Below are 22,930 nucleotides of genomic sequence, written 5' to 3'. Positions count from 1 at the left end.
GCATTTACAGCCTTCCCAACACACCTCAGCTCTGTCAGACTGGTGTCTACTCACTGGTGAAACTCAAAGGGATGGTACAAATGGCAGTATAGCTGCAGCAAGTAGCTCTTCAGTCACATCACCAGTATCCCCACTGTGAACCACCTCAGTATTTGGCCAAAAGAAATACATGCTCCTGTTGGGGCGTGGAAATCAGTTGTCCTACCTTAAAACCTGTTTTAGCTGTGTACCCAGCAGCAACAGCAGATGCTGCATGCACATGTGACAAGGCTGCTGCTAAGACTTGGTTGTCTTGACCATGTCTGGGGTGATGTGCTGTGACTGTGCAGGTCTAGGGAGCAGCAGTTTAACGACAGTCACACATGCACAGGGACACATCTTTTCCATGGGGGGAAAAATAAAATCCTCCTCAGAGAAAGCTGCTCAGCAGAAATCCCACCAGCTTTTTAGTCACGAGAAGTGTGACATTTTCCCTACACAAACTTCCAGGTGTAATGGCAGGATCCCTGTTTTATCCATGCAGGTGTTGTGTGTTTCATTAATTGTATAATTGGCCTGATCTTCACCATGGAGGCTGGAAATTACTGGTTTGACATTTTCAATGACTACGCAGCCACCCTCTCACTGCTGCTCATCGTGCTGGTGGAAACCATCGCCGTGTGTTACATCTATGGGATAAGGAGGTAAAACTTCAGCCCTGCTTTCTTCATAGGGGGACAGCTGCGGGAGCAGCCACGGGCCAAGAATAAAAATATGGCCTCAGGCTAAATGTTTCTCCTATGCTATAGGATCAGCAAGGGGATGGGGGTCTCCCCTGCCCTGCAGACCCCTTCCAGGGCCTTGGCTCAGGACTGTGAGGGGCCAAGCTGTCTCTGCTGGCAGGGGAGTACCAAGGAGCTGTACACACGGCTCCCTGCTCGTGTCCTTGGTCTCAGGAGCAACTTCTGCCAAAACTCCGCTCCTCCCATGACAGGAATTCAGCACGAGCACAACAGTGCCAGTAAGTCTGGTTTCAAAGGTGGTCACCTTGCACATTGTTTGTCTCCCATCAATCCTTGTGGGTAAAAGGAAGCTCTGGAATCAGGAGAAGTTTTCAACAGCAAAGGAGTTTGAAAACAGCTGAAGGGAAAGGCTTCAGCATTTGCTTTGTTAGTCTGCCAGCACACAAGGTGTCCAGGCACATACACGGGTATTACCTCCTTGACGAGTTCAACGCCTTCGAGTCAGATCCAGGTCTCCTGTGAGACTTTAGTTACCATCTCCAGTACTTCCTCAAAGACAGTCAGATACCAGCACTGAGAACACTCAACTACACAAACCCAGCTGTTTCCTCCACAGTACTTCAGCATCATTGCTTTTCTGTCAGCTGACAGCAGTAACAGTCCGAACTTACACTTCAGGCAGAACTTTCTTGCTGTACCTTTTCTAGCTCCTCTCTGCAATTTGGGATTCTCTTGGAAGCCTCAGTGTCTTTTTTGATTTCACCCTCACCATAATTCTGGTGAGCCAGCTTTTCAGACAATAATAGCTCATTTGTGGTCAGCTGTTCTCCCCTTTCTCATATGACATACTCGATTCTGAAGGTGGTTTCTGAAGTAACTCAGAACAAGGTATTGATCAAACTTCTGTAGCCAGTCTGAAAAACACGTTTGGTTTTCTTTACAAAAATGTATTTGGTTTTCTTTTGAACAGATTTGAAAAAGATCTTTACACCATGATTGGACGCAAGCCAAACTGGTATTGGAAAATTATGTGGGCTTTTGTTAGTCCACTGCTAATTATAAGCCTATTTATTTTTTACCTCACCGACTATATCCTCACAGGAACATTGCAATACCAAGCATGGGATGCCACACAGGTAAAAGAGTTTTGGGTTTGGGCTTTTTTTAAAAAAACTTTCCTTAGTTCCTGCAAGGATACAAGCTTCCTTCCTAACTACACTGTTCCACAAAATGGCCTTCTGAAAGTGAGTAGCTGGAGTCAGGGCCATCCCTTAATTTTGTGGATAGGAAAAACAGGGGAGATTTGACTTAGTGATGATGTAATGGTTCTGTAAAATCAACTAATTTCCCTCTATGAGGTTCTTAATCAACTCTTCATAGAATTAAATTTCATTCATATTGAAGACCCAAGTATCATCTTTAAAAACACACTTAAAAACCCCCTGCTTTCAAAGTGTATTTATTTTGAACAAAATTAGTGGTATTTTAACAGAACTGAGCTGCTGCTGGACTAGTTCTCATGATTTCCATACACATTTTTCTTTATGGCCAGAACATTTTCTTAAGAATACTGGACTGTGTATTCATCACAGAGCAATTACGGCTGGATAAGTAATCACTGGTTTCATAACCTTTTGTGGAAATGTTCCCATCATGCAGAAACAAAGAACATCATTGTTTTCATGTCATGGCCAATTTGGGACCCACAGTGGGCCTGGCCTGTTGACTGGGTGTCAGCATGAGCCCGCAGGCTCCAGGAGAGGAACAGAGACCTGACAGAGGTCAGGGCTCAGCCACCTCATTAAGAAACACAAATCAAGCCAAAATCTGCTCTTTACCAAAGCTTGCAGAAGTTTTTCCCAATCCTATTGTCAGCAGCTCTGTTCTTGTCAGGTTTCAGTGTGTATGGTTGGACAAAGAACAGCACTGAGGGCAGCCATGGGCTGCCACAGCCTGGAACTGCTTCTCAGAGGTCCTGTCTAGACCCATGCACACAGCTTTGCTCCTGGCCCGACTCTGGGGCAGATCCCACAGATCCAACACTGCTTTTCTCCCTTGCAGGGAGAGTTGGTGACCAAGGATTACCCGGGCTATGCCCTGGCAGTGATCGGGCTGCTGGTGGCAGCATCCACCATGTGCATTCCTCTGGGAGCACTAGTGACTTTTATAAGGAAGAGACTGAAGAGGGAACGAGTTTCAACTGTTGCATGAAAGCTGACAGCTGGATTTGGGAAGACCTTACCCCTGTCATCAGTGACTGGGCACTTCTGGAAGACAGCAGCAACCATTATTTGTAGCAGCTATTTATAGAGTTGAGAATGGTGGGTGCTATATTGACCAAAAAGTGCTCTTGGGAGGTTCCACAATGGTTTGGAAAAAAAAAGCTCTTCTGTAACAAGATGAAGCTTTAAAATGGCCTCTGTAAAAGAGGTGAGAGGGAGAAGAGCAGCTCACAAAATGCCAGCTAGCACAAATTAACCAGCATATCAGCCCATTACACGTTAGGTGATTCTTTTCCACTGTTGTAGCACTGCCTGTGTAGAAACATGAGTAACCAAGCATGTTCCTGCACCTAAGTACCAGCAAATACCCTCAACCATTCAAAACATTTAAGCATACTCATTGTTTGAGGTGACATCTGTATTTCATCAACAGGTGAAACTGCTGAAGTCTGGCAATGAGCATGTGACATTGCTTTCCTACATGAGAGAAAGCAGTAGGATGGCATTGGGAGATAAATATGGCCAACATGGCTTCTTTTATACTTGTGTCCAGCAAAGCAGTGAATATATATATTTATATATGCATATACATATATATATGCACACATATATGTGAGCTGCACAAGTTCTCCCACCTCCAGAAGTAAACTTCCAATTCCAGTATGTAACTGTGCACTGTGCTGTACTTTGGATTTTCTAGGGATGCATTTTAAGTACACTAGAAGGTATCTGTGATAAAGCTGCTTTACGAGCCCCACCCAAACAAAAGTATGCCATATAATTAGCTTTGACAAAGTTCATATCCAGGTATTCTTTAATCATCAGATGTAACAATCCAGCAGTTCCATGGACCTGGTTAATTTCCCTGTGTAAATGTTTTATAAAGAAAGCAACATGTTTCAATTGCAAGCTTCATGTAATAGAAAACATTAAAATTATATCTATGAACTTTAAAAAAGGTCGCTCTGAAGAACAATATTAGAGACACACTTATGGGACAAAGGGTTCTTAATACAGTGTCTTAACTATGTAACCATTAGAAGATGGCAGATGCCTTAGAAAAGAGGGATTAATTTCAAACACTGTTAAAGCACAACACAAGTCTCTCATTCTGGGGCAAAAAGCAAGAGGAATTGTACAGCCCTCAGGGGCAGGCAAAATCTCCACAGTGACAACCAACAAGATCCATGTAGTCTGCAACAGCCTTACAAACAGGACACACCTGCCTCCCTCCCCAGGATTTGCTAACAAAGGAAAGACACCTTTTCACATTTCAGTTTATTAAAAATGGATAAACAAGACCTGTACAAAAAATAGCTGAAATTGCCCAGAATTTGGTAAGAGTTGCATGATGGGAAGTTATCGTCTTGGGCCTCCTCTTCCTCTTCCACGACCTCGGCCTCTGCCACGGCCTCTTCCACGGCCTCTTCCAGCAACTTGGCAGGTAAAAGAAAAAGAGTAAATCAAGTGAGACCCAGGAATACATTCTGTATTGAGCATAATCACCACACTGCTTCCCTGGGATAAGACATTAAGTTAGGTATTGTCTGTTAATGCTCAGTAAGTTTCAGACAGTATTTTCATCTTCTGTGTTACTCTGTCCAGTATACAACTTCCACAGGCTACTGTCTGCCCTTAGCTTCACTGCAGAAAACAAGGGCATAAAACAGTTGGCTGCTCCCAAGTGATTGGGTGATCCGACAGGAAACAAGAATTCCTCTTTTATATATATATATATATATATATATACAATCCAGATTTTTAGAGGGAAAAGCAAATTTTGACACGCTCTGAGATACACAAACTCATCCTGTCTCAGGCACCATGTGGAAGGTCAGCATTTTGAAAGGATCCCAGCACCCAACAGCTCCTACTGGTCTCAGTGATGCCTCTGCCAATTGCAGATGTGATTCTAAGGCAAATGTCTTGACTGCATGCTCCCAGTTTTAATTACTGCTATTTAATTGTAAAGGCAAGATGGAATCATAGGACAGTGCAGGCCACAAGCAACTGCTGAAGGCCGTATGATCCACACGGTGATAACGTGCCTTTGCATCTCTTTCTCCCAAAGAAATGCGACCCACCAGGCTGCAAAGGCACTCTGCAAACTTTAGATTATTGGCTCATTTCAAATGTGTTTGTGAGTGCAGGGCTCAAAAAGATACTGAAAATTCTGTGGAAGCAGGTGGCTCTCTAAGAGATACCCAGTGGCATCCACATTCAAGGAGCAGGATGTGACAATTATTCTGGGACGCAGGTTAGAAATGCAGGAAAGACAGAAGGAGCAGAGACACAGGACAAATTTGACATAAGCAAGGTGTCATTATTTTGCTGGTAATACACTGACCCTGTAAAATCCATGGAAGTATCAACCCCGGCTGGAAGATGACAGCATCAGCAGGTAGCTGTGTTTGCCAAGCGCCAGCACGCTCAAAGCCAAGGCACACGTGGCACACTCACCCCAGCCAGCATCCTGCCCCTTCCTGACAACTTCACTTGTCAAGGGCAGATTGAGGGTTTTACACTTCTGAAGCCCAAGAGCATTTATGGATTAAGGCAAAGCACAGCACAGCTTTGGTCTGAGAGCGCTTCTGTGCACTGCAGATGCAGGGATCATCAAACAGAGGTAACTGGAGCTACCACAGCTGCTTTCCCCAAAGCTGACACCAGGTAGGGATGTTCTTGTCCATACCACATTGTGAGGTTCAGGAAAAAAGCAATCCAACCACACTCATTTCTCTGTGTGGTCAGATTGTTTTTAAAGAACATGAGAGGAGCAAAGCCCCTTTAGGATCTTTGTCCTTATTCCCTGTCAAGGCAGCAGCCGCAGCGCTCACACTTGGTGCTGCACAGCTGAGATTCCTTACCCCGTGTCAGTAAGGTGAGCTCACCAATGCAGAACACCCTGCACACCCACATACTTCAACACTAATTACAGGAGAAATGGTACAACATGATTTTGAAGCACAATTAGCTTTCACTTACAGCTCACTGTTTTAAAATCACACAGATTAACTGCTGGGCAAAATATATACTGCTGGAAATTTCCTGGGGTTTACTAGGTACTCATCATTACTAGTGTGAATTAAACTTCAGTTACTGTTTATACTGTTAGGCTTTGAAGGAAAAGGATTTTTATTCAGCAGCACTTTGAATTTGGGAGACTTGAGAACCTGAGGGAATCTAGGCTGTATTCTAGTGAGTGCATCTCCAGCTTTGGCTTCCAGTAGTGTTCCAGTCTCTGCTCTTCCTGGAGCTTTTTTTTTTTGATTCTCAGAGATATCATTTTTATCCCCCACCAAATTTCACTGAACCATTCAGCACCATTTGAGATACTGTCCTGTACTTATCTACGTGAAGCTCCCCATACAAACTGGGGAAACATAGCAGACATCTGGAGAAGAGGAAGTGTAAATCTCTTTGGTTCCAGCCGTGAGACTCAGATAGGTTAAGACTTACTCAAGCTGATAAACATTTACATTTTTTAAAACAGATACATGAAAAGCCGTAACACAACTTCATGTAAATGAAAGCTCTGCAGATGCCAAGGAGGTGGGCAAGGCAGACTGAACCAGTGCCGTGTCAAAGTCTCAGCGATGAAAGAATTTGATACCAAATGCAGACGTTCAGACACTCAAATCAGACAAAGGCAGAACAGACTAGGAAAGCACAAACTCACCTGCTTCTCTTTTCTTGGATTTGACTTTTGGTTCAACATCCACTAGCAAAGTATCCAGAGGCAAACTGTCTGGCAGAATGAAGTAGCGGATGTTGTTCCCTCGAATACTCAGCGTCTCCAGCTGTACAGGCTCTCTGTTCTTCAGTGTCATTTTCACCGCTTTGAGATGCGTGTTCATGCTGACATCCACTCCTGTAACAACACAAGCCTGAATTCAGGGATGAGGTCTCTTGGTGCCTGTTTTTAAGTGTGCACATGAAACGAGATTTATCCTGTTCATCAACACCTGCTTCTGCCACTCATTAATTACTCAAGCCTCTCACAGAATGAAACTACATCTCTTTTCTCTCTTGAATTATGCCAGTTACCAAGTGATGCCTTTAGCTCCTCATGGTTAGAGATCTTTACCCGGGTCCTGGCAATAGCTGCTTTGCAAATGGTTAAAATAATTCCTCTGAACAACAAATAAACTACTGCTTATTACAGAAGTCTAATGCTAATCTTTAGTCCTTTAAAAAGAAGAAAACAAACCTTGGAAGAGGAAAAATAACCTGAATAATTTCCTTTTTCTGTAAGCTGTAGGAAAATCCAACCACAAAAGCAGCATTTATCTTCTGACAAAATACATCCAATACCATTTTGTGTGAGTGAATTTTCTATGAAAGTACATGAAATACCCCACTGCAAGGAACAACCACTGTGGTTCCAAACTCTGAGAACAGCCAGTATGTAAAAACTGTAGGGAATCAGTACTGTGCAATCTATGCTGTGTTATGCCTAATCCCAAACTAGATAAAAAAACCTCAGCTGGATGCATGTACTGTGTAACAGCCATGAGAAGCAGTAAAAAAACCCCCAGAAATTCTTATTTTGCAGATCATAAACTTTATGTGGGACTGGAACTCCAGCTGTGAAGATAAAATGACAGTGACTTTACTTCTTCTGTCCTCTCCTCCTCCTTCTAGATTTTATACAGCTCCACCCAACCCAGTCCCTTGGTTGGTGTGAGGGGCATTACACAAAATCTGCCCCTTCATCCCTGCTCCTGCCCTGGTGAAGGGAAGAAGAGGAGATTGTGCAATCTCTTTACAGATTCTTAGCAGAAAATGAGAGAGGCTTTGCTCAACTATTAAGCCTGAAAGAGCAGCGAGGTCAGGAGCCCAGCAATGTGTTTGCTTCCCATCTGGCTGGGTTCAGCAGAGCATGCTGCAATCGAGCACAGAGGGGGCTCACTCAGCTCTCATCAAAGCTGATGGACCTGGCTGCAAAATAATGCCGGTTTTGAACTCTGCCAAATCCCCACAGACTGCTACTGGCCAAAAAAACACCTCAGCAATCCTCTGGAATAAAATTCAAATTTAACAAGAGTTGTATCTTTTTTTTTTTTTTTCACCAAGAGTGCCTGGGCAGAAGAGTTTCTAAAAGCCGCCTGGGGGTGAGTTTAGGAAGGGAGATGAAGCAACTTCTTCAGCTCACCCGTGAGGGTTTGCCTCATTAAACACAACGTGCCCCACCCACATCACACCCGCTGTCTAAGTAAAGCTCACAGGAGTACTCTCAGAGCAATGTCCCTCGCTGAGGTTACTAAAGCAAACAAAATAGCTTGCACATGTTTTAATACCTGAGAACCACATAATGAACTGGAAAGAATTCCCTGCAACCTTCAGCACAGTGATACAAAGAAGCACCTGGCAATCAGGAACTCCCATGAACCGACAGAACAGACCTCCGGCAACATCGGGGGAGCAGATTCTCTTGGCCACGATTCCTCTTTGCCCTGTATCCCACACCCAGCTCTGCGTTTTCAAACCCGTCTCATGAAATTACACGTATGCGAATACGCATTTCCATCTCGGTTCACCTTTACAAAAAACGTACTCAACAGAAATCATTAACTTTATTTTTTAGATTAGAACTGCCTACACACAAAATTTAACCAATTCAAGACCACATCAGCTGGAACAGGTTGCCCAGAGAAGCCGTGGATGCCCCATCCCTAGCAGTGCTCCCTGCCAGGCTGGATGGAACTCTGAGCAGCCTGGTACAGCGGAAGGTGTCCCTGCCCACGGCAGGGGGTTGGAACGGGATGATCTTTCACGTCCCTTCCAACCCAAACCATTTTGTGATTCTGTGATCGTGCTGCTACAATTCTAAGAGATTACCAAGCAAGGTCTGGAAGAGTTTGCTTCCTTCCCCCCCGGAGCCTGTCTGCAGGCAAAGCTGCAGCTGGGCTTAGAGGCTCCCAGTGCTACAGCAAATTTACACCTCCCAGCAGAACCTTTAAAACAGAGAAATCTGATCACAAAATGCACCCCCAGTGCCGGTCTGACCACGGGTGGACTCATCCACTACTACACATCAAAGACAACCTGTGACCCACTGAAATTCCCAAGTACTTTCGTGGTTGCCTACGGCGAGCTGGCTGGTCACAGCTCCCAGCAACTCCCGACAATATCCAGACACTTCCGTAAAACAAACACACCTCGCGCTTGCACACAAAGATATGACCTACAAAACCCATCTCCTGCATTTTCCTGTGCCGGTCCCCGCAAGAGGGAGCACAGGACAAAAAAATTCATTCAAGCCGCGACTGCCAATTGTTTGCCGAAAGGCAACGGGGAGTATTTTGCTGCATCCTCCCATCCTACCGTACCTGTGATCGTTCCATGCACCTGCGTCCCATTCTTCAGTTCAATGGTCACAGTCTCATGGCTCAGCTTCATTAGAAACCTGGGAATTAAAAACGCGTTTAAAAAAACCCAAACCCGTTCACTTCCACATAAAGCCGTACGTGTTCGACAGGCAGCACCACGCAGTTCCGCATCCTGAGCTCCCAAAAACGGCGCCCATGGATTCTGCTGGGGATATTTACTGATACACTCCACCTCCTGCCCAGCCACCGGGAGTTGGGCCTCTTGAGCGACACACTGCCGGATCCAGCATCTACTTCCAGGCGATACAGCCATTATTGTACGAAGAAGGAACCATTTTACAAGTCGTTACAATCCCGGGAAGCCAACACTACCCCAGCCCGGGAGCTTTCCCTCCAAAAAGGGAGCGCTGTGCCGAGCGACCCGCGCAGGCCCCGGGGCGGGAGCGCGGCCCAGCGCAGCGGGGCCCCCGCCCGGTCCGGCCCGGCCCATCCTAAGGACGTTCCCGCCGGGCCCATGCCGGGCCGCTCCCGTCCGCAGTGGGGGGAGAGCGCAGGGCGGCCCTGAGCGCGCGGGCTCGCCCAGCGCCGCCGCCGCGGCCGGGCGCGGGCAATCCGCCGCCATCCGCCCCCATCCGCGCCCACCCGCTCACCTGACGAGCTTCATGGCGGCGGGCGGGCGGCCCCGGGCGCGGAGCAGCGGCGGGCGGGGGAGCCCCGGGCGAGCGGAGCCCCGAGCGCGGCGGGGCGGACGCGCGTCTCGGTCAGGCCGCGCCGGGCCGCGCGCGCCAGGAAGCGGCCGCGCTCCACGGCGACCGACGGGCGGGAGCGGCCGTGACAGCGCCCTCTAGCGGCCCGGCGGACCCGCCCCGAGCGCCGGGCAGCGCCTGGTCCCGCCCGTGGGGGGAGAGGGCGGGGGAAACGGGATCGGGGAAGAGAGACAATAGCAACAGATGAGGATGGGGGACGGAAAAGAGGAATGTGCACGGTGGATAGAAATGAGAGGGGAGGAGAGGCTTTTTGTAAGGTTCTACAACTGCCAGCTTGCCTTCCTTAATTAAATACACATTTTAGAAAAGAAAAAAAGAAGACTACTTAAATCTGCTTTGAGCTTTACAAAAAGAAAAGTCCAACACCTAGAACCTGTACAGCACTAATTTATTGGGAAAAAAGTTACAGCTTCAGCATCCAGAACTGTAATAGTAACAATTTTCTGTGTATGTGTCAGTCTGTTCACCTAGTGAAGGTAAGAGGGAAAAGACAGCTTGAATTTCCACCTCTCAGTATGGTGAATGGGATTCTGAAGTGCCCTTCTGAGGAAAGAGGCAAAGAACCACTGGCCCTGAGCAGAGGTGACACTGGGGATGCAGCACTGGAGCTGCAGTAACTCTCCAAGCGAGATCAAGCCACGGCAGCGAAGAGTGGAACACCACACAGCACAGACTGACATCAGGCACTGCGTGAGATCATCACTGTTTGAGCACAGCACAGGAAGATCCCCACCTGCAATGAGCAGACACAAAACCAAAGCATCCGTCAGGTGTGAAACAGCCCCTAAGGAACATTTAGGGAACAGTCTGCTCCAAAGCACAAAATGCACCACAGACAGTACATCTAGAAAAGTTGAACATTTTATTGTCATTTAGGAGTATTACACCATTTGTGATTTTAGAAATACAGACTCTTTGCAAAGCACTGAATACAGGTGCCTTCCAACTTCTAAAACCTACCTTATTCTATGTCTTACAAACCTTTTATGTTAGCAATTCAAGTTTGGTCTTTGCTGCAACAAGTTCTTCACCAAAGATGCAACAACTCAGTTCTAGACTGCAAGACAACCGAGCCAGGTTTCAATCTCCACCTGCCAGCGAACCACCAGAACCACTGCTTTCAAATATTGAGTCTATGATGTTCTTGTACTTTGTGCCCATGAGGGAGTTCACCTTTGAGAATTTTAAGTTAGGAGGATTTCCAGTTAACCACCAACTGGTATTTTTCCATTACAGCATCTAGAAGCAAAAGGATACTTTGCAAGTACTAGTGCTCATGAACAGGTTACGGTTACACAAACCCCAGAGAGGCCTCCAGAAACATTCAAGGTTAAAATGAACAGTTATGGAAGAAAAAAAAAAAAAAAAGAATCTGTACATATTTTCAGTCATAACACAAGGGAACACTGGAGTATCAGTGTTTTGTGTTCTAGCTTCAATAGTGACACTTGTGCTAGTCCTAGTAGTATTCTACATGTTTGTCCCTTCCCCCCCTTTAAATTTTATACTCGCAATCTGAATATACAGCTGTACTTACAGGAAATATTAAACAATGCACAGCGCCTTAAGCAAGTTCCATGTCTGGTTTTGAACAAACCATATAAAGTAAGTGACAAAATAGTTTAAAATTGGTCCTTATTTTTATACAGCTTGGAAGCACTAAATTTAAAGACACACATTAACCAGCACAAATTAGTCTGCAGCTTTTTTTTTTCTCCTTTTTTTTTTTTTCTTAAAAGAGTGTGTTACAGTATCATGCATGTAAAGCAAGCTGCTGCTCCCAAGTAGAAATATGGAGTTTAGACTCAATGCTTTCTCCTTAGGCTGTTATTCCTTCTTTCATAAATTATTTCAATATAACCAAGGACAGAAGCAGCTGACTAGCAAAACAATATGAAGTTCACCTTTTATGTTGTGACCCATTCTTAAAGTAATGAAGTACTTTGGGACTTTAGCATAAGGAAGGCTGAATAAACACTGCAAAGGACTTTTACATTCTTTGATTTCGTGTACATCTTTAGAAAGAAAATTCTACATTTTAACTCGCTAACTACTGGATTTTCATATGGAGACTGTAGTATTGAAACAGTGCAAGACATTTGCAACTTCAGGAACATCCAATTACACTGCCCTTTCACCCAAACAATGATTAGCAGAATATTGCATCAGTTCTAGATTAACAAGACAGGACAAAAGCCTCATCTGAGAATAGCATTAGGATTCAAAAATCTTTCGTATTTAGTGAAAAGAATCCACTCACAAATATGCACGAAGGACTCCTTAACACAGACTTTATCACAACGAATGTAATCCAGCTGTAAGTCTGGACCTAGACTTTTTATTGGTATGAGCCATATTTGTTCAGAGACCACTATCAGATGTTCCATTATTAATGCTTCAGCATTTGGATATTTTGAGACATGAACAGCATCAAAGCTCTCTCCTGTCAAGACCAAAAAACCAGCTGAACCAGCCCAGGTGGAACATGAGCTTAAGCAGTCCACTTAAGCTCCAGAATATTCCAGACACCAAAAAGCTGGCTTTTGTCTTTGCATTACTCTGGTAAGAGTGGAGCCCTGTCCACTAATGCAATATTCCAAAGACCATTGCAACTAAGACTGTCAAGTCAGGTCTCAGTTGAAAGCTACCACCACTGCAGGACACGGTTTCCTTACCCCTGACACCCCCCCCCCCCCCAATGCCAAGGAAGAATGTCCATAAGAGCATTATTTGGTGTGGAAAGCAGGTCAGTAGAGACTCCAAGTGTGGCTTGAAGAATCCTCAGTACCAAGCCGCTTTCCACACACACAAATTCAGTCCATCTTCTCCTTCTGGACCAGCTTGGGTGCATCTACAAAATCCTTGCCATTGTAAAGGATGATAGCAAAAGTTCCAAAGCTGGCACTTCCCCAGAAAAGCACATAGGCCAGTGTCTCAGTCCATGTATCACCTGTGAAGAAGAGTCAGATAAACCTTTTAGCTCATTATCTCCAATTACCAGAGAGTTTTGCTTTAGTACAAATACAAATATTTCAAGCTCTCCCTCAGAGATCTTAAAATGAAAGATCCTGCGTCAAATGAAATCAGAAGTCTTTCACAGATCTTTTTCTGTTTCCTTACCTTGGAAAACCTGTATTTGCCACACAGTTCTTGGAACACATTGAACAGAGACCTACAGAAGTCAGTCAAGAACTCTACTGGCACTAATGCTAGAAAATTCAAGGCAAAAACAGAAGGCAAAAACCTTCACCACTTCCAACACATGAGATTAAAGGGACATCCATCAGAACCAGGCTCATGCCTGTATCTGACAGTTCTGAACTGACTGTCTGCCCAAAATTAGACAGTTATTCCTCTGGTGCTTCATCCAGCCTACAATAAAGTTCAGGTCTACCAAGGTGCATCTAAATTTGGGGACAATTAACTGTCCCTTAATTGACTTCTCCATGAGTTTTAACATTGTTTTCTAGAGCACCTCAGTTTTTTCCACATTAATGATACAGTGCTAAACCTCAATCTCCAGAGCCACACTTAAGCACCTTTTAGAATGACTGAGAAGCAATTCTATACTGAACAAGTTACTGGTAACCATCTACACAAAGGTCACAAAGAAACAAGCCAGTTTTATAAAATTAAACTCAATAGTGACTTACCAGCCATTAGCAAACAAATAATGCACATGGAGAAAGCAACCACCATAATAATAGGCAACTGAGGAAAGAGAAGAAGAATAATCACTTGATACAGCAGTACATACGTTCCTTAATTTCCTTTAAGATGAGTTGCACTGTAAAGCTATTTACTTGCTTTGCAGTGAACTTGCTTTAATTCTCAATTCACCTGTATTCAGGTACAAATAAAAGTTTGGATAGTTCCAAAATTTGGAAGAGTGTGTTCAGTAACTACGTTGAGAATTAAAATACACCTCCTGTACATTAAAAGAGAGGTTGAGATTTATGCTTTGTTTAAAAAAGAAAATAAATACACCAGTTAAAACCCATGATGTTCCCAAATCCCATTTCAAAATAGAAAGGGAAGGGTGAAAAAAATGAAAAAAGTGGTTTTTTTGTGTCACAGTCTATGCTTCTGCATGAAGTGTGAGAAAAGAACTCCACAAGATTCTTGTGCAGAAAGAAACATTCAATGATAGTAAGTAGCAGAATTTCCCCCTTTCCACATCGTGAAGCATATTTTAAAAAAAGCAAGCAGCAGTTTTTCCAATACCTCAAGGACACTCAATTTTCTGGCAAGGGAATGGTCTGGGTTTAATCCTATAAGCAGGTACCATAGAGACATTACCAGATTACAGGGATGCTTCATGCCTAACAGACAAGTCCTACTTAGGCATAATGAAGCCAGTGACTAAACAGTTGTGCTTCTTGTATCACAAATAAAGTCTCCATACTCACAGCTAAGAACTTCCAATCTTTCTTGACATGTAAAGGACTAGCAGGTTCTACTTCATCCACTGAATAATTTCCAAGAAAAAGATCAATTGCATCCTGGAAGAGAAAGGGAGGGCAAGAGTTAGAATGCACAGCAATGTTTACCAAATACACTTCCTCATGGTTAAAAGCTTAACTTACTTGTCTAAATCCATCAGAAAAGTTGTTTTTATAATAACGTATTAATGAGTTCCAGCCATCCATTATTAAGCCCCACTGAGTTCTCTTCCCAGTTCTGCAAAAAGAAATTGTGAAAAATATTTAAAATAGATGTATAAATTCAGGACTATAATTTCAGATTTACATTCTGTCATTATATCCAGATGTGTACTGCATTAAACGAACACCAGCACAGGAATACATTTATCTAGTGCTGCCTCTGCATTATTACCACGCATACTTGTAAGAAAATTAGAAAATAAAATGATAGTTCTTTCCATCACATAATATAAATGTGCATCTTCATGGCACACTGCCTTGGTTTTCATTTCCACATAGCCTTTACTTTCACATAAACACAGCAAAGAACAGTGTTCTGGAGATTTTAGTCTGACTTTTTACCAACTGAACCATTGCAAAAAACTCATTTATGGCCTAAGCCCCAGATCAATAACCTCCTTAGATATGAAGGCTCAAAGAAAATCCCAAACATGCCCAAAAACCCAGAAGGCCCTTACAAGAAAGGCTGACTTGCCTTGTGTAGTCTGTCTTTAAGGCACCAGTTCCAGCATACTGTTTGGCACAAGCATTAGCGTTATCAGCCCATGCTATGAATAGGAAAACAATAAGAAATATTAAGGAAGTTATATACTCTATTCAGAGAAAAAGTCATTGTTTGAACTCTATAAACAGCCTACCATTTTTGTAGATTTTCTCAAAGTCTGCCTGCTCTTCAATTCTCTGTCCCACATGCAGAACACCTAGTCTCTGAAATAAAAAGCACATTGAGGCTTGCTAGGAGTTTGATAGAAAAATTAGGATTTGCTTTCAGAAAAAGCTGTATTTATCAAACTTGAATCTAGTCAACGCAGCTCAAGTAAGAAGTACAGTAACTCCACTATGTGAGCTCTTACTGAGTGTTCAAATTACATTTCCATTCCAAATGGAAAGCCTCTCTCCTCTTCCAGCTTGTTAAAGAAGAGTAAAACAATTACCTGAAGCTGGGCCTGGAGAGACCTGCGTGCTAACAAGCTCTGGATCACGTTAGTCCGATCCAGGCAGTCCATGCAGTTACTGCGGAACGTTCCTTCCTGCTGAGTCACAATTTTACCCTCCGAGTCAACTAGAAAGTAACTAACACATACAACACATGTATTTAGAGATAACAGTCCATATAAACCACATGTTTTCACAAGTAAATATCCTAGCAACCAAAATGCAATTGTCCTGAGCATTTGATGAGTTCTCAGCCATGTCTTCGAACTTTGATGCCTCCCTGAATTCTTCCCATGCTGGAAAACAGCATTAGCGGATGAACATTGAGCAATCTCAGGGCAGTATTCACTCTTACATTCAGAAAGCCAACCAGCAATATTGAGTTATATGCCACTGGGAAGAGCAGCTTCTGGTGCAAAGTCAGGGACACGTATTTTTTTTCCCAGTTATTTTAGTGTCCCAGCTCCACAGATAAGAAGATCGTTAGCAGAGCCTAACAGCAGAAGTAACCAGATTTGTTTACAACTGGTCACCCAGTTCAATCCAGTCAGCAATGCATGAAAAGTCACCTAAGTTGTCAGGCACAAATCTTCCAGAAAGGTACTCAGATTTTTTAATGCCACTTGGAAAACATGGAAAAATCTGCTACTGTCACATGACATTCTCTCCATTATGTGAGCACGTGGGGGAACCAGATATTCCCTCTTGCATACGCTAAGTGTTACCTCAATCTTTTCAATCCACTAAACCAGGTGTTTCCAGTAGTTGATAACAAACAGCTCATTTTAAGCACTGAATTGCACACATGCATTGCAATACTGAGCTGGTAGAACAAATATTCCAATCTACTCATCAACTGGATGTGTGAATGGGACAGAACTACGCCTGTCCTGCCACAGCATGAAACTTCAGTTGTCTACAGACTTACAGATCATAATCTATGGATTAGGTTACTCCAATATGTAATTATGAAGCCTGAATGTGGACTAGCATATGATCCACTGTTGAGCATTTTAAGATTATCAAGTCTAGAGTGATGCAGTACTACAATCAGGAGCCTTAGAAGCACATGAATTTACTTTGATTAATCTTGTGTTGTCTTTTTAAGAGCCATTTTCATCATTCTTGAACTAGTTTTGTTAAACCATGTTTTACATTGTTGCAGACTAAAGGAGACAACAATAGCTGTGAAATCCTCCTTTTCCCCCCCACATTTTGCCTACAACTGATATTAGGATAAGATAGTTTGTTATTATCCCAATTAACTAGAAATGTCTGTTCTTAAATGCTGCATCTCCTATAGCTGCTCTAAAAAATTCAAAAACTAACAATAAACACCTCCACAAACCCAGCTCTCCTTTCTGACAGATCTTCCACAACTGGATTTAGCCTGCAGAAAGTAAGAGCTGTTTACCTCCCCAGGGCTTGCAAAACCATTTTCTACGAAGATCAGAACTTAAGACTTTTTTGTTCCTATTTAAGCAATAGTCATTACAGATGAAAAAAACCAAGTTAAGTTAGATCCAGCCTAATCTTGAGGAAAAAGTCTTCAATTTTGCATCTTGTTTTAGAGATGAATAGCTTTTTTTTTTTTTTTTTAATTTCAAAGAAACCTGGTTATTTTCTACACCTCCAATGGCAGCTGACAGTAAACAAGTTATGGGATTCAGTATTAATGCTGAGAATAAAGGATCCTTGCTGTGTAGGAAAAACCTGCAATCTTATTTCTCCTTATTTGAGGTGTTCAAAGTCAGTTTATTGATTAGGTCTTTATGAGTTTTTAAGGCCTTTTTTTTGCAGTGGACAGAATACTAACTATAATCTGATTAATTTATATCATTCCCATAGCCATCACTCCAGGTAAGAGACTTCATTAAGAAGACTCCTGTTCTAGTCCATACCTCACCTCATTTTATTTTGTTATGATGGACTATATCACTGCTAGTCTTGTAATGTTTTAGCTGATCTGCTTTGTGCTTTAGGCACAAGACTTCAGGAACAGGAAGGAAGCAATCAGAAAAGCAGAACAAAGTAAACTATTTCCCTAGCAATCCACATGTCTACAAGTAGCTATGACCAAAAACACACTTGTGGGACTAAAGATTTAAACTGATTTGGACATTTTGTGTATTTTTATATGACTAAAGAAAATGAGAATTTGTTTCCATTTGGGTTACTTATGTTAGCAAGGGCTAACAATCAATGCCAGTGCAAGGTCTGGAGCCACAACAACGCGTGTGTTAGAGAAAACATTTTTACAAACGCCTGTGGAAGGAACACCCAGTGTTGTACACTATGTGGCAAAACAGTCTGCTGTCAATACCACCTGGAATTACTACTGGATGAAAGAAAAATATAATCTAAGGAGACTTTCTTTTAAATAGCTCCAGTTACATGCATTCTCATTTCTTTGTCTAGCCTTTTACCCAGCCTTACAAAGGCAGCTCTTGTCACAACTCAGGGTTGCAGCAATTCTCAGACCCACTTTATTGAGAAGTAACACGGGCTCTACATCTTACCCCGTAACAGGTCTCTAACCTTGCACATGATATCAGCGAGACACCAGAGATATGGACACACTAATGCACACAAATGCATCTTCTTCATAGAAGATTACACGTCTGCATTGCTGTGCCTTAGTGCAAGACAACAGAAACTTTGAGGAAGTGCTCTCATTTTAACAGCACAGAAGTGAAAGAACTGCAGAGCCTTACCTGAACTCATCTTGCTGTTCTGCTAGTTGATCCATCAAAATCTGAAGCCGATCCCACCTCATGCGACTGCACTCTTTATGGAAGTCAAATGCCACATATCTGTTCAGAGACAGAAGCATCTTTTCAGATTACATATGTACTGCAGCGAGGGTTTACAGAAAACCCTACAGCAAAAGGCTGATCTATAAAAGAGGTAGTGGCAGAGGATTTGTTTTTCTTTAGAGATGACTTTCAGCACATCTGGAGATTTTGTCAGTGCTCTGTAATCTCATGCTGCCCTCTTAGTGTGAATGGCGACACCATTTAAAAGTATTTACAAAATGCCACTAGTCTGGGGAAGCAGACAATTCATTTCCAAGTTCTATGTTCCCATTCTATGTTCTGGCTAATATTTTTCCTCCAGGAAGTACAGAAGGGATATGAATCTTATTTAATGTCTTTTTTTTTCCCCCACCAGGATTCTTTCATTCCCTGTTCACTTTGAACTAGAAACAGGTGCTGAAATCGAACATTCTTTGCTGGCATAATTCCCTCAATAACTCTAGAAACCTCAGACAGGTTCTGTTTAAGCAGCTAGTCTAACTGTCATAAGAAAATTAAGCAGCTACTGACTTAGAACAAAATTTTAACAGCAAATTTCTGGCAAGAAGTGCTCTAAATGAGTGGTGCTTTATTAATTAAACATCTGTATGTATATGTTTGCTGTGAATTACAGGGCATTACATTCCCCCCCTCAAGCATTCATAACCCAAAAGTTACTTGACAAGATTTCAGGACTATGCATGAAGAAAGATGGTCTATACACACTGAAACAAGTAACTGAAGACTAGAGTTTGACTCTGGCAGGTAAATGCCATCAAAAATGATTAACAAAGAAAGTGGATTTTGGTAGTAATAGTAAAAAGGGGCTGCCAAACACCACTTTTGAACCTATACAGAACATCACCAAAATGCACTTCCACATAATTTCACATCTTTGTTTCCACCAGATGACTTTATAGCAAATATGCACAGAATAAAAAAAGCCACAGCACAGAAATTTCAAGGATAAGGTAGAGGGGCAAATATCTGTGCGAGTTGGATGCAAGCCCTCCCTCCAGAAGTTAATGAAAGCAAGCACAGACAGGTTGTAAAATTGTGTACTGCACTCACTATTCCCACAAAGAGATGGAACTCCTCATAATCCAAGTGCATTCTCCGCTCCTGGCCCTTGTTACACTGAGCTCCAGGCATTTAAACTACTTGTTCCCCTTACTGTTCCATCCTGTTTTGCTCACACTCGACACTCCCTCACTAAGTTAGCAATGTAACCAAGCCCTTTTGCCAGAGCTAGCTCTACAGGGCATGATTTTCTTTTTCCTAAAATGCAGAAGACCTCCATTGCATACTAAGACTCCAATACTGGCATTACCATTACCTCTGAATTTCCTTCTTTATTCTGCCTGTCTGATCTCTTAGCAAGTTACTCCACAAACATAAAATGCAAACAAATCAGAGGGTTGGTAAAGGCCCCCAAAGAACTGACCACTCTGTGGGTCTCAAAGGCAATGCCTAACATGTAACACAGAATGTATCACTTCATGACATGTACCTGACCATTCCATTTGCCATGCTGTTGACCATTTTTGAAAAGGTTTGCTCAAGAGGCTTCTCTGAGCCTTTTTGGTTAACCTGGGAAACAGGAAAACAGAGACACAGAATTACTCAAAAGCCTGCTTAAAAGAACAACCGCTTTTTCAGGAAGAACAAGTGAAAGCATACCAAGTTGACAATCATTTGCTTTCCATAGCTAATTATTTGTGAGTCAAAATGTCTTTGGAAGCCATCCATCTAGAAGAGAAAGGAAACGTGTTGACAGATGTACACTACTATTAAGATCTGTGCTTTACAAGAAATCTCCATTATAATCTGACGATTCTTACAACTAAGTGCTTGATGTTCTCTATTGTGCCAATACATTTCCAGTTTCCTCCTCCCAGCCCATTCAGTTCTCCACATTAAACATGCTGCAGATAAGGAGTACTGTACAGCTACTAAAACTGCTGCAAACTGGATCCAAAGAGAAACGACCCCCATTGATGTCTACATTTTTTTTCAGCCTCTGAATTCATGATAAGAAGTACAAGGTTTCTTGCTTTTTTAAAGAATAAAGCTCAATCCAGTATTGTTGATTTTTATTCTTCTGATTACAGTTTGCTACCCTATCACACAAACATGAGCCCAGTAACATGTTAAAAACCCAGGACACAAACACTCACATACATGATTTACTGACTTGCTGATCTGTGGCTTTGGTTTATACTTGAGGTTTGGTCTTTGAGACCAGAAAAAAGGAATAGATCCACGGGTCTGCAAAAAAATGGAAATGGTTTTAAACAGCAGAATTTAGAAAATTCACTTGACATTTAAAAATAAAGCAGACTGGTTTATTTTGTTAAACTAATTAAGTCTGTTAAGTTTTATTTGCCTATCTTATATACTCTATATTTAAGAACACAGACAGAGCTATCCATGTATCTATGTTCCTTACAGTGACTTTACCTGAACAAAGGATGCTTTGCTCCCCTTGTAATGCACAATTTGTTCTGTCTCAACAAAGTTAGCAGCATGCCCTTCTGAATCAATACCTGTGTAGGAAAAAGACCTTGTTAGCCAAGTCAGCCTGGCTGCAGAGCAGTATCAGTGTATACGTCAGCTAAAGGCTTCCTTCCCTTCCCTTTTAAGTCCTCACAGGAAGCACAGAGCTGCCTGACAACGTAAAATAAAACACACCCTTGGTAAAAGTTTAACATGATCTGCACTAAATTTAAGCAGAACTGTGCTTCTTCAAGTTAACACATTTTGATATTTCTAGCACTAGAAATTATCATTTAATATGAAATAAAATACCAGTGCTCTGACACCAAAATATTCACAATTCTGTAACAGCGGTACTGCAGAAACAGACTAATTTCTTTAAAAGTATGTATTTTGGGACTAAGAACAGAGAAAGTAATTTAAATTCATTTCCCTGTTTGCTTTTTAACTTGAAACAATTAGAAAACACCACTCAGGGCTCCCCTGCCAGCACCAATGATGCTCTTAGCTGATTTACTGCTAGACTAAAAGGGCTATTACACACTTGCATTTAACACCAATGAAAACAGTCACATGTTGAAGATCATTATAAAATTTTTGCAGTTATGCCTTAGAGACATAAAGAAGAGTCACTTTTAATAAATGCCAGAAAATGCTTCAATTCCTAATCTTTTCTTTGGAAGAAGAACCTAAGACAAACTAAGCAATTTTTTTTTGCAAGCCATTATACAGCAATTATTCAAAGGTAACTCACATGTGCAGATGGAATACACATTATTTTTGAAATAAATCAACTTTCTCTTTTACCTCTTACATAGTAGCGTACGCCAGCCCTGAAACAGCTTCTTCTGGAAACAAGCAGCCAGTCAAAACACTTGCCATTAATAGAACAAGAGTGCATAGTGATAACTGATGACCAACACTAAGGAAAAGCCCTGACATTTCATTAGGATATTTTTACACATCAACAGGTAAGAAACATCAAGGAACCAAGAGACTACATTCAAATAAATCCGTAAACATTCTCACCCCAGCAACATTAAACTTGAGGGACAGTAACAACATTAGGATCCACATGCAGATCGCAAAACAACACTATGGTGATGTCACTGATGGACAGACATTAAAACTACTGTAATTTTCAAAAAACGTGAGTCTGAAAAAGATTATTCTGGGTTTTATGGTCCTAATTAAAAATTAAGAATCCATCTCATCCATAATTTTATTAAACTACCCTAACAGTTTCTTGCCCCTATTGCTTTTAAAAATTAACAACTACTTGAAAAAATACCTCTTCAAAATTTTTTCCAGGCTTTTAGAAGAGTAAGTGTCTTGGGGGTATATACTTTGCACCCATAAGTGCAACATACATCACATCTACAAATACCAGAACTAGCAGTAAAATTGATTGGCTTTCAAATCCATATGAAGAAAAAGAGAATGAACACACACCAAGACTCCAGTGTGAGCTTCTTACACAAGAATGGTTTCCTGCCCAGGCTGCAGACCCTGCCAAATGCACCTGGGACTAACCAACAAACAGGGAAAATGGCAACTAATTTCAGTTTTAGCTTTGTTTTGTGCTGCTTATAATGGCACTTATTTGGTCTGCAGTGAGCTATCAAGTCTAACGGAGACCAGCACTCCCGAAAAATTTCTCAGGGTAGATTCACCAGCTTTCATGCTTTGCCCCTAAAAACTGAAACCCACCACTTCAAAGCAAGCGAAAGGTCAAAATGGTCAATTTTTTGATTAGTGTACTGCAGTCTTCTCTTTGAAGATACTTTGTTTCAAGTAAAATTTAGGTTCTGCATCTATGATTCAAATGGGACACAAAGCAGCTGCATCACACAAGCACCTCAGCTATGTTAAAGAACACACTGATTTCACACGAGTCATCTTGATTTCTGTTTGTATTTATGCAAACACTGTTTGTAAACAACCCAAAAAATATAATACAAATTCAGCCCATCCAGAATGTTCTCACAATTTATAA

At 42.2% G+C, this 22,930-nt stretch overlaps 3 protein-coding genes across 5 annotated transcripts in view; 1 reads left to right on the top strand and 2 right to left on the bottom strand.

The window, feature by feature from the left end:
- Positions 1 to 4,056, top strand: part of SLC6A20 (solute carrier family 6 member 20) — a gene marked incomplete at its 5' end in the record, with an annotated part of 13,486 nt that extends 9,430 nt beyond the window's left edge. For all 3 annotated transcript variants that reach the window (XM_082281651.1, XM_082281650.1, XM_082281649.1), the window contains 3 exons: positions 502 to 683; positions 1,693 to 1,858; positions 2,784 to 4,056. In XM_082281651.1, coding sequence (XP_082137777.1) covers positions 502 to 683; positions 1,693 to 1,858; positions 2,784 to 2,933 — 498 coding nt within the window. In that variant the 3' untranslated portion in view covers positions 2,934 to 4,056. The remainder of the gene's footprint in view (positions 1 to 501; positions 684 to 1,692; positions 1,859 to 2,783) is intronic.
- A 151-nt stretch (positions 4,057 to 4,207) lies between these two features.
- SNRPD1 (small nuclear ribonucleoprotein D1 polypeptide) lies at positions 4,208 to 10,082 on the bottom strand. The gene is made up of 4 exons (XM_082281685.1): positions 9,927 to 10,082; positions 9,277 to 9,353; positions 6,624 to 6,815; positions 4,208 to 4,380 (listed from the first exon to the last, which is right to left on the bottom strand). The coding sequence occupies exons 1-4, from the start codon at positions 9,938 to 9,940 to the stop codon at positions 4,304 to 4,306; spliced, it is 360 nt and encodes a 119-aa protein (XP_082137811.1). The 5' UTR covers positions 9,941 to 10,082; the 3' UTR covers positions 4,208 to 4,303.
- An 806-nt stretch (positions 10,083 to 10,888) lies between these two features.
- Positions 10,889 to 22,930, bottom strand: part of SACM1L (SAC1 like phosphatidylinositide phosphatase) — a 30,360-nt gene continuing 18,318 nt past the window's right edge. The window contains exons 8-20 of the mRNA XM_082282559.1: positions 21,742 to 21,843; positions 20,899 to 20,984; positions 20,620 to 20,706; positions 20,119 to 20,187; positions 19,949 to 20,028; positions 18,358 to 18,456; positions 15,643 to 15,781; positions 15,346 to 15,415; positions 15,183 to 15,255; positions 14,630 to 14,723; positions 14,453 to 14,545; positions 13,697 to 13,754; positions 10,889 to 12,993 (exon numbers count right to left, since the gene is read on the bottom strand). Of these exons, the coding sequence (XP_082138685.1) occupies positions 12,857 to 12,993; positions 13,697 to 13,754; positions 14,453 to 14,545; positions 14,630 to 14,723; positions 15,183 to 15,255; positions 15,346 to 15,415; positions 15,643 to 15,781; positions 18,358 to 18,456; positions 19,949 to 20,028; positions 20,119 to 20,187; positions 20,620 to 20,706; positions 20,899 to 20,984; positions 21,742 to 21,843 (1,187 nt within the window). The 3' untranslated portion in view covers positions 10,889 to 12,856. The remainder of the gene's footprint in view (positions 12,994 to 13,696; positions 13,755 to 14,452; positions 14,546 to 14,629; positions 14,724 to 15,182; positions 15,256 to 15,345; positions 15,416 to 15,642; positions 15,782 to 18,357; positions 18,457 to 19,948; positions 20,029 to 20,118; positions 20,188 to 20,619; positions 20,707 to 20,898; positions 20,985 to 21,741; positions 21,844 to 22,930) is intronic.

This window comes from Coloeus monedula (assembly GCF_965178545.1).
Source record: "Coloeus monedula genome assembly, chromosome: 1".
In the NCBI taxonomy this organism is placed as follows: domain Eukaryota; kingdom Metazoa; phylum Chordata; class Aves; order Passeriformes; family Corvidae; genus Coloeus; species Coloeus monedula.
This window is presented reverse-complemented; position numbering and strand designations above follow the sequence as displayed.